The 18656-nt window shown below is 34.2% G+C and overlaps 1 protein-coding gene across 3 annotated transcripts in view; it reads right to left on the minus strand.

Annotated features, from left to right (window-relative positions):
• The window catches only part of LOC149785843 (A disintegrin and metalloproteinase with thrombospondin motifs 16-like), a 132362-nt gene that overhangs the window by 18280 nt on the left and 95426 nt on the right, over positions 1-18656 (minus strand). For all 3 annotated transcript variants that reach the window (XM_089979804.1, XM_089979802.1, XM_089979803.1), the window contains exons 8-19: positions 17979-18084; positions 16864-17001; positions 16289-16442; positions 14919-15014; positions 13539-13687; positions 11644-11707; positions 10650-10761; positions 8322-8452; positions 6978-7101; positions 5988-6232; positions 3269-3410; positions 1241-1367 (exon numbers count right to left, since the gene is read on the minus strand). In XM_089979804.1, coding sequence (XP_089835930.1) covers positions 1241-1367; positions 3269-3410; positions 5988-6232; positions 6978-7101; positions 8322-8452; positions 10650-10761; positions 11644-11707; positions 13539-13687; positions 14919-15014; positions 16289-16442; positions 16864-17001; positions 17979-18084 — 1588 coding nt within the window. The remainder of the gene's footprint in view (positions 1-1240; positions 1368-3268; positions 3411-5987; positions 6233-6977; positions 7102-8321; positions 8453-10649; positions 10762-11643; positions 11708-13538; positions 13688-14918; positions 15015-16288; positions 16443-16863; positions 17002-17978; positions 18085-18656) is intronic.

Genomic DNA, 18656 nt, shown 5'->3' on the forward strand with positions numbered 1-18656 from the left:
ACTTTCTTAAATGATACTGAAATTAAATCATGTATTTCATTCACAGTAAAGCAGTGTACTTTATGGCTTCCATGGGCAGCATTATAGTGAGGTAAGGTGGTCTCACTATAAGGTGTTATACCAATGTGGCTTTCATGGACAGCGTTATCATTAGGAAAGGTGGTTTCACATTATCATGAGGTAAGTTGGCCTCACTATAAGGTGTTATACCAATGTGGCTTCCATGGACAGCATCATAATAAGGTAAGGTGGTCTCACTATAAGGTGTTTTACTCTGTAGCTTCCATGGACAGCATTATAATCAGGGAGTACTGTATACATACAGTTAATGATTTCTTGACATCTATTCTTTGCTAGTCACTCTCACTTTGTCTTAGTGTGTTTATATATAATTTACAAAGAAATAATACAGAAATCTGTTGTTCAGGGATGTAGCTCATGGACATTTCTTCACTGTGAATGAATGAATTAATGAATGAATATTCTTTTGAACCTATACTATACTGCATTTTGCTATAGTGTGCCTTCCCTGGCTATGAATTTTGAAAAGTATTGTATGGTACATAAAAAATGTACACATTACTTTGTACACACCTTTTGTGCACTTTATTTTTTGTACACTTATTATTTTGCACATATTGTTTACTTTTTATTTTGCAAGTTTAAAACAGCATTAGAGAAGTTGTGCCCCCTAATTTACCATCATCCTTACTTTGGTGTCTACAGCATCCTTACTTTGGTGTCTACAGCATAACTTTACTAAGGTTTCTTTGATTTCAACCATATTCAGGATGCACCCTCAACAGGAGTTGATAATTTATCCCCCTGGCTTTGTTTCTGAAGCATTACTTTAGCGAGGACTTAAACCTACTTCTGCGAAAGTTTTATTCTGATAGTCCTTACTGAATTTCATCTGTATCCTTATTGCCTTCCTCGAAGCATTCATTTTCCTCACTGCATATTTTTACTGCCATGTACCTTTCAATTTTAATGAGACCTTAAATTAGTTGGATTTCCAGCATTTTATATCATAAAGAGGAGTTATCACCCCTGTATGCCCATTCTTCTAACTCTGGTTTCCCAATACAAGTTTTGTAGTTTAAGACCCCATTTAGTAACTGCATTAAGTGGGGTCCTTTCCAATGCACCTATAGCTAATAGCTCGAGTTTGATTTATGTCTGAATTACATGAAATATTTGTCACTTTTAAAAGTAAAATATGTTTTCACAGTGCACAGACCTGGGTTCACAGGGATGCTCATTGCAACGAAGTACACCAGTCTCTGGCTTTTCTGTGCCAGAGCAATAGGAAGGGTCAACTTCCTCCTGAAAATTCTTGTGACATATGGCACTGACTGTCTTCTCTCCTGCAAATTTAATTAAATATTGTAGCTATTTACATTATCCACTGTAGCAATTCATTTTTAAAAAAAAGTATAACTGGACTTTTTAGTTAGTATTATGCAATTAAATGGCTGATGAATATTGGAAGTTTACATACTTTCAAATGACTGACATTGTGACCACATGGTTATTATGGTTACTAAACCTCAAAGGAATGGATTATGACCTTACGGGGCTCTGACTCTTGCTTTACATACTATTTACAGGTACACAGGTACATCGCTGTATATATATATATATATATATAGAGAGAGAGAGAGAGAGAGAGAGAGAGAGAGAGATAGAGAGAGAGAGAGGGAGAGAGAGACGGAATCGGAAAGCATAACTTCAATCAGGTTGAGTTACATAGGTAATTTTTTATAGAGAGTTTGAATAGTGCAGTAATAATAAAGTTACTTTGCACCTCTGCAGGTCAAGGTTTAAACCCAGTATATGACACTGTATAAGGGTAAGAGGATGACCATCCAAGTAAAAAAATAACTTTACTTTTTCCTTTGGTCTAGGTTCTTGAATGTGATCTGCCTTAAAATCATCCCATGCTACACATGACTCAGCCATTTAGATTAATTTGTATATGTATATATTTGGCATTAATTATCAGATAATCAGTGTAAGTGATACAATTTCTTAGTTGGAAATAATCAAATTAGAGAATCAAGTGTCTTAATTACTAACATGTATTGTATTGACATATTCATACAGTGTTACAAAATAAGCCCTTAGAAAGAGTTTAGACTCCAAGAGACCTTGAGTTCTCAAACAGCCCATAGAAGGAGCTTAGAATCGAAAGGGCCTTAGGTTCTCAAAGAGTTCTTAGAAGGAGTAAAAACTCCAGAGGGCTTCAGGATCTCAAACAGCCCTTGGAAGGAGTTTTGACTCCAAAGGGAAACAGGTTCTCAAGCAGCCCATAGAAAGAGCTTAGATTCCAATGGGACTCAGGTTCTGAAACAGCCCTTAGAAGGAGTTTAGACTACAATGGGTCTTAGGTTCTCAAACAACCCCTAGAAGAAGTAAAAACTCCAAAGGGCATTAGGCTCTAAAACAGCATTTATGAAGGAGTTTCGACTCCAAAGAGCCTTAGGTTCTCAAACAGTCCTTAGAATGAGCAAAAGATCCAAAGGGCTTCATGTTATCACACAGCCCTTGCAAGGAGTTTAGACTACAAAGGGACTCAGGTTCTCAAACAGCTCTTAGAAGAAGTAAAACTCCAAAGGGCTTCAGGTTCTCTGACAGCTCTTAGAAGGAGTTTAGACTCCTTGGGGACTCCAGCTCTCAGACAACCCTTATAAGGAGTAATATTCCAAAGGACCTTATGTTAGCGGACAACTCTTAGGAGTTTTGACTCTAAAGTTTCTAATGGTGTTATCAGATGGTGACCTAATGTCAACTCCAAAAAAATTGGGGATACAACTTTGCAGTATGAAAGTAACAAAATGATTTTGTGAGGTTAAAATTTATTTTCAGAAATTGTAAGTCAGGGGTGTTCCAGGTGGGAATTTTGGATGTTTCAGAGTTTGAGTTAGGAAATCCATATCCCCAACCCTATTTTACAGATACATAGATCAGTTAACATAAATAAAAGAAAGATAAAGTCAGATCAACAGATAGATAGATCAAAAGATTGATGAAAGAAGGAAAAATGTTTGTGATGAAAAGAGTTTCATGCTTGTGTACATATGTATATCACACACACACACACACACACACACACTGTGAGAGACATGCCATACAGGACATGTTTCTGCTGTTATCATGACTTACCATCATGGACCTAAGCTTGATGTGTATTACATTCCATATTGTTAGAATTTGTTGTCTAATGAACTGATATAAATAAAAAATTCCATTTAAGTGCAAAATCTACCTCCAGCACATGGTTCACTACAGGATGACACAGAAGCACTCCATGAGTAGTTGTCCTTGTTTGCTGTCGTGTCCAAATCATCATCAATTTTAGGAAGTGTATACTCATAATATATTCCAGGATTACGATCCTGTACCAGAATCTGCAACAATGCATGATTTATTGTAATTATGTATTAATATGTATAAATCTGTGTGATTTGATGGTAACTATGTATTAATATGTATAAATCTGTGTGATATGATGGTAACCATGTATTAATATGCATAAATCTGTGTGATATGATGGTAACCATGTATTAACATGTATAAATCTGTATGATGTGATGGTAACCATGTATTAATATGCATAAATCTGTGTGATATGATGGTAACTATGTATTAATATGCATAAATCTGTGTGATATGATGGTAACCATGTATTAATATGCATAAATCTGTGTGATATGATGGTAACCATGCATTAATATGCATAAATCTGTGTGATATGATGGTAACCATGTATTAACATGTATAAATCTGTATGATGTGATGGTAACCATGTATTAATATGCATAAATCTGTGTGATATGATGGCAACCATGTATTAACATGTATAAATCTGTATGATGTGATGGTAACCATGTATTAATATGAATAAATCTGTATGATATGAGGGTAACCATGTATTAATATGCATAAATCTGTGTGATATGATGGTAACCATGTATTAATATGCATAAATCTGTGTGATATGATGGTAACCATGTATTAACATGTATAAATCTGTATGATGTGATGGTAACCATGTATTAATATGCATAAATCTGTGTGATATGATGGCAACCATGTATTAACATGTATAAATCTGTATGATGTGATGGTAACCATGTATTAATATGCATAAATCTGGATGATGTGATGGTAACCATGTATTAATATGTATAAATCTGTGTGCTATGAGGGTAACCATGTATTAACACATTAACCCCTGGAGGTTTTTGTAATTTTTGCCTGAAAATTGAGTAGGAAACACATTTTGAAAGCTATTTCTGAATAGATCCGAAAACACCAAATCCCATGTGATCTTTCACTAACATACTGCCTAGTTGTCTTAGAAACATTGTTTTTCATTGACTATTTGGCTCGCACATGAGCAAAAGGGTAAAAGTTGGAGTTCTTTTTTTTCTTCTTTTTTTTTCTAAACAGAGCCATTATTTTTGTATCGAGACCACTCTTTATTCCAAATGCCCATCTTATCCTACTTTTTGCAAAGGTTCATCTGTCTGTTTGCAGTTCATACTGGTTTGCCTTAGATCTGAGACCAAAAAGTTTAAAATCTGACACAAAATCGGATTCCAACCATGGGCGAATTTTGGGTAGAAAAAATCAGGTCCAAAAAATGAGGTTTTTTATCTGTATTTTGTAGTGCAACTAGATATTCCAGATTATTTGGTATCATTGAAGAGCTACATCTGTCTACCTTTCTATAATACCACCCACTTTAGTGTATCATGCATGACCATGATGCTACAGAGCTCAGCAGTAGGCTACTAACTCCTGCCACATTAACTCGTCACTAGGGGTTAATGTGTTAATATGTATAAATCTATGTGATATGAGGGTAACCATGTATTAATATGTATAAATCTATGTGATATGAGGTTAACCATTTATTAATATGTATAAATCTGTATGATGTGATGGTAACCATGTATTAATATGTATAAATCTGCATTATGTGGGGTAACCATGTATTAATATGTATAAATCTGTATGATGTGATGGTAACCATGTATTAATATGTATAAATCTGTATGATGTGGGGTAATCATGTATTAATATGTATAAATCTGTATGATGTGATGGTAACCATGTATTAATATGTATAAATCTGTATGATGTGATGGTAACCATGTATTAATATGTATAAATCTGCATTATGTGGGGTAACCATGTATTAATATGTATAAATCTGTATGATGTGATGGTAACCATGTATTAATATGTATGAATCTGTGTGATGTGGGGTAACCATGTATTAATATGTATAAATCTGTATGATGTGATGGTAACCATGTATTAATATGTATAAATCTGTGTGATATGAGGGTAACCATGTATTAGTATGTATAAATCTGTATGTGATGGTAACCATGTATTAATATGTATAAATCTGTGTGATATGAGGGTAACCATGTATTAATATGTATAAATCTGTATGATGTGATGGTAACCATGTAATAATACATATAAATCTGTGTGATATGAGGGTAACCATGTATTAATATGTATAAATCTGTGTGATGTGCTGGTAGCCATGTACTAATATGTATAAATCTGTGATATTAGGTCATATAACAATTACATTTAGCTAGGCAAATATTCACAATAACGATGCATGACCAAAATCATGTCCCCATGAAAAATAGCATATTCACAGTAACTTGATGTGTCACCAAAAATATGGCTTAAAAATACTTTTCAAAAGTACCTTCACTACAACTTTAAAGAGAAGTCCCCCAGAAATTCCCAAAATTAGTAAGAACAAAGATTTTAGGTACAATTTATGATAAACCTTAAATCAATTTGCAAAACAAATGGTAAAGAATACAGTCTATAACAGTATACATTTGGTTGATCATCAACTTGTGAAATTTTACAATGTGAATGTACTGTATTTACAAAAATGAATACATTCCATGATGCCAAAAACTATTACAATTTTCCGTAAATTTTACCTCCAACACAAGCTCTTCCTCTAAAGGTCCATTGGCTTCTAATGTCTCGGGTTCACTATAGGGACGGCGGTAGATGAATTTTGCACCACCTAGCTTGTATATCCCAGGCCAGGCAACTCGTTGTTGTCCATTCAGGTAGTAGCGACCAAAGATATTTCTGATGGCAAGGTAATTGGATGAGAGTGATTCTTCTCGAATTTTAATGGAACGAGCTGCCTTTGGTATAATAGTGATGGGAAAATAGGCTGAAATAGAAAATGACTAAACATGTAATGGTTGCAAAAATACTCAACAAAAAAAAAACAATTGGTCACATTGTTTAGGATTTATGCTCAATATTATCTGTTCCCTGTTTAATTGCAACTGTATTAAGTAGCAACTATACTGCATTGTGATCATGCTGACAAAAGTGTCTAATGTAATTTAGGAAAATAAAATTGAATGTCAAACCTATTAAGGTACAATTGTGAAAATGTGCATCATCAATGAATCATCACATCCCAAATACAGGCATGAATTTAGAATTGTTTACCATGGGGTTTAATTGGGGGAGGGGGTGTTTCTGAAATTGACAAAATTCCTTTTTTTTTAATACCACTGACAATTTAACTGGAAAACACATTTCAGGTTCCCTGAGTAGATTTAATTGGAAAACAGGATTTCAGAGTTCCTGAATCATGCATTTCAAATAATACAAGTGCATACAGTCTAAAGCATGAATTTAAAATAATAAGAAAGTAGATAAAATAATTTTTGTCAAGATACTATGGATAGTTTTTGTGGCTCTAAAGCAAATGGTAATACTGCATCAATGTATCTTTAATTCCATAAATATAGGGATATGTTTATATATTTGGTACTTAATTTGTTCAAATTTAAGTCTCACAGTTATGTACTGATGTCCAACATAATATCTAAATTAGTCAGTTACAAAAATCACTTCATCACTAGATTTCTTATCAATATTATAACAAAGCAAAGACCATTTACTGTTAAGTTTGGGATGTTCCTTGTACTCCCCATGAATCAGACGACAAGTTGAATTGTCTCCCTTGCAAATTCCACACATGTCTTCATGAGCATCGGATTCTATGATCCAGTCACATCCCACTCGCTGAAAATGTTTGAGAAATTAAATTAGGCAATAATTTTAAGTAAAAACTCTATTGTTAAATATATTTCTGCAGAAATCAAGGAAGAGAAAATGGGACATTTTGGCAAATTATTAATTGCACCATGTTCGAGAATCAGAATTTGAGGATAACATAAGATACACTTTCTAGACTTTACTATTCCAAAAACAGGGTAATTACTCCTAAACACAAATCCCCTTACCAGCAGAACACTTGAAGCAGAAAGCAGCATACAGGCTAATATGAAGGACTGACACCAAGGCTACGGGATTTAAGTGCCTTCGTAAGATATATGCCATGACATATCCATCCCAGGCTGGTCCAAACACGATTCAAGCCCATTACCCACTGATCATAAGCGCAAGTCAATGACTATGGATCAACAAAACAAAGTTTCAACAGTATAGGTTTGATACAAAATATGAGTAGATGTAATAGAGTCAATGACACAGAGTTTGCAAAAAAACAAATGGCTAAATACACAAATGTCACTCAAATATTAAAATTTGGTCACAATGACCTTGTTTTGGTATGGTTAGGTTACTCTCCTTTATATGCATCAGTATACCAATTTTCACAAGTGTAGGCTAAATAGGGTTCAAGATATATGGGATGTAATGAATAGATAGTTGAAAATATAAAAGACATTCAAGCATGAAAATTGGGTCACTGTGATCTAATTTTGTATGGTTGAGATACATCCATATACCAATTTGCATGAATTTAGGTGGAATAGGTCCATAATATTGAGGATGTTACAAAGGAATAAACAAACAAACAGTAAAAACATGTCGCCTCCCAACTTCATCAGCATGGAGATAAAATTATTATTGAAAAGAGATCTTAAATAAAAAGTTTTGGGATAAATCTTTAAGTTTAATTTTATAGTAAAATTGTTCTTTGGCACAAACTGTCTCATTTGTAACAGTAGCATGCCCTTGAAAAACTCTAATATAAAACTGAACGTTGTGTAGTCACTGCTGCTGCTGTTATATAGTCATGGTAAATTGGTACCATCTAGATCCCATATAAATTGCGTCCATCTGGAAACATTGCATGATGCACAGGCAGGTCAAGTCCTATATTGTTTGTTATACCAACACAAATCTGCCATTGCATTATGTGACAGCAGATAAGGGTCTGTACAATTTTGCAGTTGGACTGGAATACTATCACTTGAAACAGATCAGATAAAAATTACCCTGCAAGCTCCCTCTACACAAACTTGTCCATCCTCATCGCCACATTTCGTGCCATCAGTGGAGGTATGCTTGATTGTAAAAACATAGCTTGATGTCTCTGCCACACAGTGTAGCTTGCAGGGTTCATTGGCTGAAAATTGTAGAGACACTGTATTAAAAATTCACTCTTACTGTCAGCATTGCACTAGAATTCAATTATTATAAGCCTGACATCCATATTTGTACTCTGGCTTGTGTATGTCCATATGTCTGTCCACCTGTCTAAGGATTTAAATGTAGTCTGAATTTGAAGGCATATTAAAAAGATATTGAAGAATTCGGGCAAAGGCAATTAATTTGCCTGGTTAGTAATTAGGCATTACTGTCATTTGCCCTTTGCAATTTATTCAGCCCACTAACCACTGGGAATCTTCAATTTTCTCCAATGAACTTAAAAATTTAACTTAGTAAAATTTATTGAAAAATCAATTATGTAAACAGGAGATAGTCATAAACAAATGAGAATTTGGTTGAAAGCATTGTTGCCAATAACAAGAAAAACAACGATTGGACAAATCTGAACACTGACCTTAATCTAGGGTTTGGATGCATGAATGAACATGCACATAGACAGATGAATCGACATGCACATAGACACATGAATGAACATACACATAGATACATGAATGGACATACACAGACACATGAATGAACAGGCACACAGATGAATGGACATACACATAGACAGATGAATGGACATGCACACCAATGAATGGACTTGCACCCAGCCACATGAATGGACATACACATAGACACTTGAATGAACATGCACACATACACTTGAATGGACATGCACATAGACAGATGGACATACAAATAAATGAATGGACATGCACATAGAGACATGAATGGACATACACATAGAGACATGAATGGACATGCACACAGATGAATGGACAAGCACACAGACACATGAATGGACATACACATAGACAGATGAATGAACATGCACACAGACACATGAATGGACATACACATAGACACATGAATGAACATGCACACAGACACTTGAATGAACATGCACATAGACAGATGGACATGTAAACAGATGAATGGACATGCACATAGAGACATGAATGAACATGCACACAGACATATGATTGGACATGCACACAGATGAATGGACATACACATAGATGAAGGGACATGCACATATATGAATGGACATGCACACAGACACATGAATGGACATACACATAGACACATGACTGAACATGCACATAGACAGATAAATCAACATATACATGGAGACATGAATGATTCTGATCTCAAGCTCAACAAAAATTTAACATGTCTCATTAAGAACATGTACTACATGTGACAAAAGTAAAACGATACATCTGTTTTAGAACATGTACTACAAATAACAAAATTGAACAACATGTAAATTTCAGAACATGTACTACTGGTGACAAAAAAAAAATTCTGTTTCAGAACATGTACTATGGGTGAAATAAATTCAACATCTTTTTTAAGAACATGTACTACAGGTGACAAAAATAAAATGTGTCTCTTTTAGACCATGTATTGCAGGTGAGAAAATGTCTTTTTTAGAACATGTACTACAGGTGACAAAAATAAAATGTGTCTCTTTTAGACCATGTATTGGAGGTGAGAAAATGTCTTTTTTTAGAACATGTACTACAGGTGACAAAAATAAAATGTGTCTCTTTTAGACCATGTATTGCAGGTGAGAAAATGTCTTTTTAGAGCATGTACTACAGGTGAGAAAAATTAGACTTATCTCTTTCAGAACATGCACTACAGGTGAACATTTTTACACACACACACACACACACAGAGTGCCAAATCTCTGATACCATATCTCTTTCCAAACATGTACTATAGGTAACAAAAATAAAACAACATGAATCAACTTGAAACAAAAAAAGGGAATTGTGAATACCACAATATTTGCTCAAAGAAACTTCAATTTAACAATGCTATGCCATAAGACTAATTAAGATCCAAACTATTTTTTTAAAAATCCATGGACTTATTAATTTTCAGATTTTTTTTATTTTAATCACCACTTTTCTTCAACTATCTGTATAGCTTGTTAAGTACTGCTTCAACTGTATGGCCTTTACTTTTAAAAATACAATATTTCCCCACAGAAAAGTCTGGGGGAACAGCTAACTACATTTTTTTCAAGAGGTACAGGGTAGCCTTATACAGAAATATAATTTTAATAAATTGTTGCCAACATTCTGTAAAATTATGTAACAGAATTAACATCAAACATGGGCTTGTAATCAGAAAATAATGTCATAAAAGTTAACATTTACCTTCATTGAGCTTTTTCTGGGGTTTCCACTGTAAATACAATCCTTGGAATGGCTGTTTATCATAAATAGAGCATTGCTCTGCATGGAAATCTTCTTGCCCTGCGTGACAGTCCTAATATATAAAAATAACAATCTACATTCCAACACTTACACTTTCGGAAAAAGCAAATGTAAACAAATCCAAGGCATGTTGTCGGAAACACTGAAGTAATTGTTACGTTGTTACTTTCCAATACTGTAGTACCACAGAGAAATACATTTATTTTGCTTCTGAATCTGACCAAAGTTTTCAAAATGTATTAGACTCAAGTCTTGTGTTTGAGAATCTGGTGGGTTTTTTATATCAAGTATCTAGTTGAGTGGTTTGGCAGGTGTGATACTGGTAAACACCTAGTTTACTGGCTCATAAAGTGTGACACTGGTAAATATCTGGTTACTGGCTCATAAGGTGTGACACTGGTAAATATCTGGTTACTGGGTCATAAAGTGTGACACTGGTAAATATCTGGTTACTGGCTCATAAGGTGTGACACTGGTAAATATCTGGTTTACTGGCTCATAAGGTGTGACACTGGTAAATATTTGTTCAACAGGTGTCACAGCAAAACCACTATTATTGTCCTCAGATTCTCAAATACAAAACTGTTTTCCCATATATGTATTCATCCAAATGAAACATAAAGATTAAAAACAGGAAATTCTTCTACATTTAAACTTAGATTTTTGAATATTAAACTAGTGCAAACCTTTTGAGGCTGCTAAAGTTTACATTGTCCTGATGTAAAACAAGTCTGTTGTGATTAAGCTTTTCAGATCTGTCACCGATTATGTATCTAATTTCTGAAATGTTTGTATTCATGGATCCATATTTCAGTGGATTATTGTAATGTATATACAAAATGAAGAAAATACTTGTTAAAGTTTATTTTTTATTCAGGTAACTAACTTGCAATACCAACTTGATTTTGTTTGTCCTTATTGATGCCTCACCTACCTGAACATTGCACATTTTGAAAATTTTCTCATCTCCAGGACAAACTTTGCCACCATACTGTGGTCTAAAATTGAAAAAAAGAAGAACTGTACTCCCTCACTATAAAGTACTTCAGCATAAGACAGACACAAATGGTCATGGGTCTCCATTACTGAATAGTAATATTATGCATATAATACCTCAATATAAAGAACTTCAGCATAAGACAGACACAAATGGTCATGGGTCTCCATTACTGAATAGTAATATTATGCATATAATACCTCAATATAAAGTAAAGTTATGTATTTAATACATCAATATAATGTTTTGTATACAATACCTCAATATAAAGTTTTGTTATGTATGTAATATCTCAATATAAAGTGACTCCACTCATAAAGCAGTTCACTTGTGTGACTCCCATGAAGTGTTATAGTGAGGAAATTCTATATTGAAACATTTCATTGATTTTAATTAAATTAGTTTTACTGGATGAAGTATTTTGATATCTGCAGATAAAATTATTGAAGCTTTACTGAAAACAATATAAAGATAGATTTCTTCATTTTTAACAAAAATCTAATTCTTTCCCCAAGAGAAAGAAAAGGTGACACAGACTGAACAAGCAAATATCTTATTCCCTAGTGGCTTTATATAATAAACAGCTTATTAGAGCATGGAAAGGATAAATATCTGAATTTCTGAACTGGCTGGATGGGTTAGAAAGGGAGGGCAGCATAGGCTACACATGAGATATGTCAGCTGGCTGGATGGGCTAGAAAAGGAGGGCAACATATGCTACACATGAGATATGTCAGCTGGCTGGATGGGCTAGAAAGGGAGGTCAGCATAGGCTACACATGAGATATGTCAACTGGCTGAATGGGCTAGAAAGGGCAGCTAGCATATACTACACGAGATACGTTTGAACAAGTAGGTGGAGCTATGGTATCCACCGATATTAAAATAATTGGAAAGAAGAAAACTTAATAACTACTGGCTGATGCCATAGTGCCCAAGACCAGACATTAATAGGTGATCAATCAGCTATGAAGGCTGTACAGTAGTTGATTTACACTGGAATCTCAAATGGGAAATGAAAAACTGGAGCTGCACTACAAAGGCAGAAGATTTCACTTAGGCTCAGTGTAAATCTAGCTGAGGGCAAGTTAGCTGCTCCATATTGGGATCTGATTTGCTGGCTGGCCTTGATTTCTACCTGATACAGCAATTAACAGGTAAAGCTTGGTATAGTGTAACAAGAGTCATTTCCCCATGAAAGGTTGATACAGCAATTAACAGGTAAAGCTTGGTATAGTGTAACAAGAGTCATTTCCCCATGAAAGGTTGATATAGCAATTAACAGGTAAAGCTTGGTATAGTGTAACAAGAGTCATTTCCCCATGAAAGGTTGATACAGCAATTAACAGGTAAAGCTTGGTATAGTGTAACAAGAGTTGTTTCCCCATGAAAGGTGCCAACATAGATCATCTTCAGGATATTCAAAAGTACATGAGTTATAGTTGTGGTGGACATGCTCTTTTGTGGTGCAATTTTTATTTACTTGAGTGTAGATAGTGTGGGAATGATGGGATACACTGGACAAACACATTTACATGATACAATCTGTACTCATAATGGGCAGCAACTCTTTCTGCAATAGCCACAGAGGTAGAAGGAGCAGCATTATGTTCACTATAAATGTACATATAATGGGCAGGAAATATTACATTTAGTATTTAATGTGACTGGACACTTAACATAAACTACTCACAATGGGCAGGAATCATTACATTTAGCATTCAAGATGACTGGACACTTAATATAAACTACTCACAATGGGCAGCAAACCTTAATTGTAATTACCTATAATAGCAATTCCAGTGAATAGGGACATTGTAGGTTATACTTACAGAGGACGTGAACATTCTCGTTCTCGGTGCATGATTCCACCCCCACAGCTACGCGAGCAGTCTGACCACTCACTCCAGTCTGACCAACCACCATCTATTGGCTTGGGTCCATCATTACCAAAGTTTACACACTGACCTTTACGACACCACTGCAGGTAATAAAAAATGAACATTATTTTGACTTGTAAATTGTTCAGTCTCTGTGTAAAACTCCCTTAAGTAAGAATCTATTTTTAAACAACAAAAAACTAGCTTCAACACATCATATGACTTCAACAATGAATAATGAAGATGCAAGAAATGTTATTACTAAATGAGGTTGAAATTTTATGTTTGTTTCTTATTTTTAAATGTTACTCAATTTACTTTTCTACAAAGACTCATGTTGGTAATCTGACATACAGAAAACATCATAATCATAGTCCTTGTTTCTCTTGTCTAATGGCATGGCATTATAATCAGCCACGGTTTCTCTTGCCTTTTGGCATGCCAATATAATGAGTCACTGTTTCTCTTGCCTAATGGCATGGCATAATCAGTCACTGTTTCTCTTGCCAAATGGCATGTAATTATAATCAGTCATTGTTTCTCTTGCCTAATGGCAAGAGAATCAGAATTATAATCAGAATCAGAATTATAATCAGTCATTTTACTTATGCCTAATGGCATGACATCATAACCATAGTCATTGTTTCTCTTGCCTAATGGCATGACAGGTATTACCTTTCTGGCAGCAGCAATGGTAACAAAATCATCAACAATTAATAATATGATGTTGTATAGTTGTTGAAAGTTACATATCTTTTACTTTAACTAAATGTTTTTGCCCAGTTGCACTCAGAGGTCATTCATTTGTAAGCAGACAACTCATAATAACACCATTTACAGGGGAGACAACCATATTCCACAGAACACTTATAGAGTGTATTACTCATTACATCAAAGGGAGAATTCAGATTGCAGATGAATCTTATATTTTTTCTTCACTAATGCAATATATATATATATATATATATATATATATATATATATATATATATATATATATATATATATATATATATATGTATATATATATATATATATATATATATATATATATATATATATATATATATATATATATATATATATATATAATGATCGACAGTGAAGAATTTCCATTGCAAATGAATAAAAACCATTAGATAATTGGATATTTTTCAAATTAAGTGTGGTGTCACAGCCTACCTACCATTGAAATGAATAAAAACCATTAGATAATTGGATATTTTTCAAATTAAGTGTGGTGTCACAGCCTACCTACCATTTAAATGAATAAAAACCATTAGATAATTGGATATTTTTCAAAAATTAAGTGTGGTGTCACAGCCTACCTACCATACCAGTACCACATGATGTCCCTTCTGCTGCTGGCAAAAACTTTGTCTCGCATCGCTTGTTACCACGGTAGCACCATAAAGCTTTGCAAATATCCTATAAGAAAAAAATCATTCAGAAAACAATGTAATATGATGATAAAAGCACAATTTACTGCTTCGTCTGAGGGTTTTCCTGACTGATAGTACACCATACATCCATCAAAATCAAAATCAGCTTTTAGCCTCTAAAACATTCACTACCAAAAATGTTAAATTCTTATTAATATTCTACAAACATCTATATTTAATTATCAGTTGAAAACTATTAGTAATTTGTTAAACCTATAAATGCTTGCAAACTTCCAAAAACACAAGCATGCATGTATGTATGTATGTATGTATGTGTGTGTGCATGCATGCATGCATGTGTATGTATGTATGTATGTATGTGTGTGTATGAGTGTGCATGCAGGTATGCATGTATGTATGTATGTATTATGTATGGGGTGGGTAGGATGTCACCAAGTTCTACAGATCTATCTCAAAGGGCATCAGTGTAAAAGTACAGAAAAGGGGTAAGAGACAAGGACCTTCAAGACAAAACCTTGACCATGACACATGAGTCCCTTTAACTCAAATAGCTCTTATGATATAAAACAGAAACAAAAGAAACTTTACAATATTAACTTGTGACCTTGAGCTTGGCCTTCAGAATATGACCCCAAAATGAGGATGCAACACAACTTCTTATGAAAATATATGCATTTACCAAGTTTCAAATATTTATGCTAAAGAGCTCTAAGTTTGAGCAGAAGGGGAAATGGCACTGTGGCTGAAACCTAAAATATTGACCTGTGACCTTGACCTTGAAGGTATGGCCCCAATAATGTACACCACATGCTCTCTAGTGATGATATGGCTTCACAATTATTGGGAGGTAAGGAAAGTGTAATGGTAATATTGGACATATTATACTAATTAACCTCTTGACACCCATGTAACTAACATTCTGTAACTTCTTGACACCAATCTAACATACTGTAACCTCTTGACACCCATGTAACTAACATACTGTAACCTCTTGACACCCATCTAATGAACATACTGTAACCTTTTGACACCCATGTAACTAACATAATGTAACCTCTTGACACCCATTTAACTAACATACTGTAACCTCTTGACACTCATCTAACTAACATACTGTAACCTCTTGACACCCATGTAACTAACATACTGTAACCTTTTGACACCTATGTAACTAACATACTGTAACCTCTTGACACCAATCTAACATATGGTAACCTCTGGATAGCTATCTAGTTTTTCTTCTCATACCTTATCACATTAGCCAACTAATACACTGAAGGTGTATATTATTAAATTTACCTTTCCAAAATCATAAGTACAGAGCCGGGCTCGACTGCCAAACTGCCATTTACACTGAATATCAGCATTGTACAGCTCTCCAGGAAGTCGATCAGGAAACTTCAGCTCAGCAACATGTTTTGGTGCATTGTCCAGACAATCAGACTGAGGGGTGCTGGATAGGTTGTAAGCAAAACAATAATAAAAGTCTTGAAAACAAATCGTAAGTTGGGGGGAAAATTCAGTTAAGTTAATATGATATAAATGGAAAGGGCTAATTTTCATGGGATATATTCACTGTCAATTAGTATACTGCAAAAATGATATGTGTCAATATTCTGAATCTGAACAATACAAATTTAATGAGGTAAAATATAACCTTACAGCAACATAAATCAGATAGATACAAATTTTATTCCAAGCATTTGTAGTTATATATAGGATGGAATTAACTGGAAAATAGAAAAAGAAATTCTTTGACATTTTTTAAAATTTATCATTGTGTGTTTGATAAATCAAATTTATTTCTGGATTCTGAGTGTGACGACACCATCTTGCCAAAAACTATAGCTTCTGTAAAATATTGTTGCACTTACTTGAGGAACCTCATGAGGTAGGCCTTGCTACAGACTGACCAGTGAAACTGACCATCTTTCCCCATCAGTGTAGGAGACATTAACTTCCCAGCTGACTGAGTGCAGAAATTTCCCTCTCCATCATGGAACATGCCAAAACTGTAATAAATAGGTAAACAAATAAATTTTAAAAACCCAACATAATGTTAAACAGATACATATTTCAGTTCCTTTTCTTCTCTTTTTCTCAGCCTCTGGTTCCATGTGCTGTGTTTGAGGTACCGACTATTTCAGGGTCCTCAGTTTGTATGATGGCTTCAGTTCATATCAGAATATGAGAGCTTTCCTCTTATTTTATAGTATTAACTGTAGCAGACAACCTTATCATAAAGAAATCAATTATGTTCCATTTTGACAGTCGTAAAACTCACTGCCTGTTACACTCTATACAATTTTGTTATGGCTGTTCAGTTTGTTAAAGGAGACAAATTAGTTGGATCCCCTGGATAGTTTCTGCAAAAACCACAGCAGATCTCAATCATACAGGTGCTTGTATTCAAACACTAAATCTACCTTAGTATAGCTTGATTGAGATTACCAGCAAAATGGAAGACAAAGACTTAATTTGACAAACTGATAATTTTAATTCTCATCTTTAATAAACACAAAACAAACACACAAAAAACCCAGTGCACATTGGGTACAACAAACTGTGGGAACCACAAATAATTTGCATGCTGTTTCCCCCACTGATTTTGAGAAGTTGCATGACCAACAATATGTTTTTGGTGAGAAACCTGTAATCTCATGGCCTGGAAGCACTGTATCATTGTGGTCACTGTTATTACAGGTGAATAACCTCAGCTTTACAACCACATATTTGAATGGTTAACCCAACACTAAATGTGAAACTTTTGGAAAATAAACTTATTAAATTGCTTCTTGTGGTGGAAAATGATTAACTATTTCTACCTATTTGTAATTACAATAATGTTGTCTAGGAATTCTTGTTTTTTAGAATTAATTACAATGTTTACTTTTTGCTGTGCTCGTTTGATGTCATATGGCCAAAAATACAGTGTGTAATGACCAAAACAGGTGATATAAACCTTAGAGATTATCCTCGCGATACTTACTTGTGTCCTACTTCATGTGCAATGGTGAAGGCTGTAGACAATCCTGTATCTTCATTAACTGTACAGCTGCGTAAACGATTACACATCCCCTCTATTGGTGCAAACCCTGTAAAACATCATTGATAATACTGTATATACCAGGCATATGCAACTTCCTCCAGGATGTAGGCCAGATATGTGATTTTTAATGTGATACCACAAGATGTAAATAGATGGATAAAACCATGTAGTGGTGGGCTGGAACTAGCCCCAAGGCCATAGGTTGTACATACGTTTTATATATATATATATATATATATATATATATATATATATATATATATATATATATATATATATATATATATATATATATATATATATATATATATGTCATAATGCAACTGCAAACACCTATACCATGACATGATCTGGCATTGCATAATGTACCAGCCAGTCTGGGTCTCCTGAAACTGCATAGACCCAGATCTGCTAGCACATGTGCTGACAAATCAAGGCATATATTGTTTACAGTTGGATCCAACTTACACATGAGTATTATGGTAACTGGAAGTGATAACTTACACATGAGTACATATGGCTTTATAATAAGGGATAACAGTATACCAAGGGCCTTTACAATAAGGGGTTGCTATATTTGGTCATCCTATTTTTTTTCTTCAGAATCTACCAAACAAA

Source organism: Sinohyriopsis cumingii, chromosome 13 (genome assembly GCF_028554795.1).
Source record: "Sinohyriopsis cumingii isolate HCF-2022 chromosome 13, ASM2855479v2, whole genome shotgun sequence".
Taxonomy (NCBI): domain Eukaryota; kingdom Metazoa; phylum Mollusca; class Bivalvia; order Unionida; family Unionidae; genus Sinohyriopsis; species Sinohyriopsis cumingii.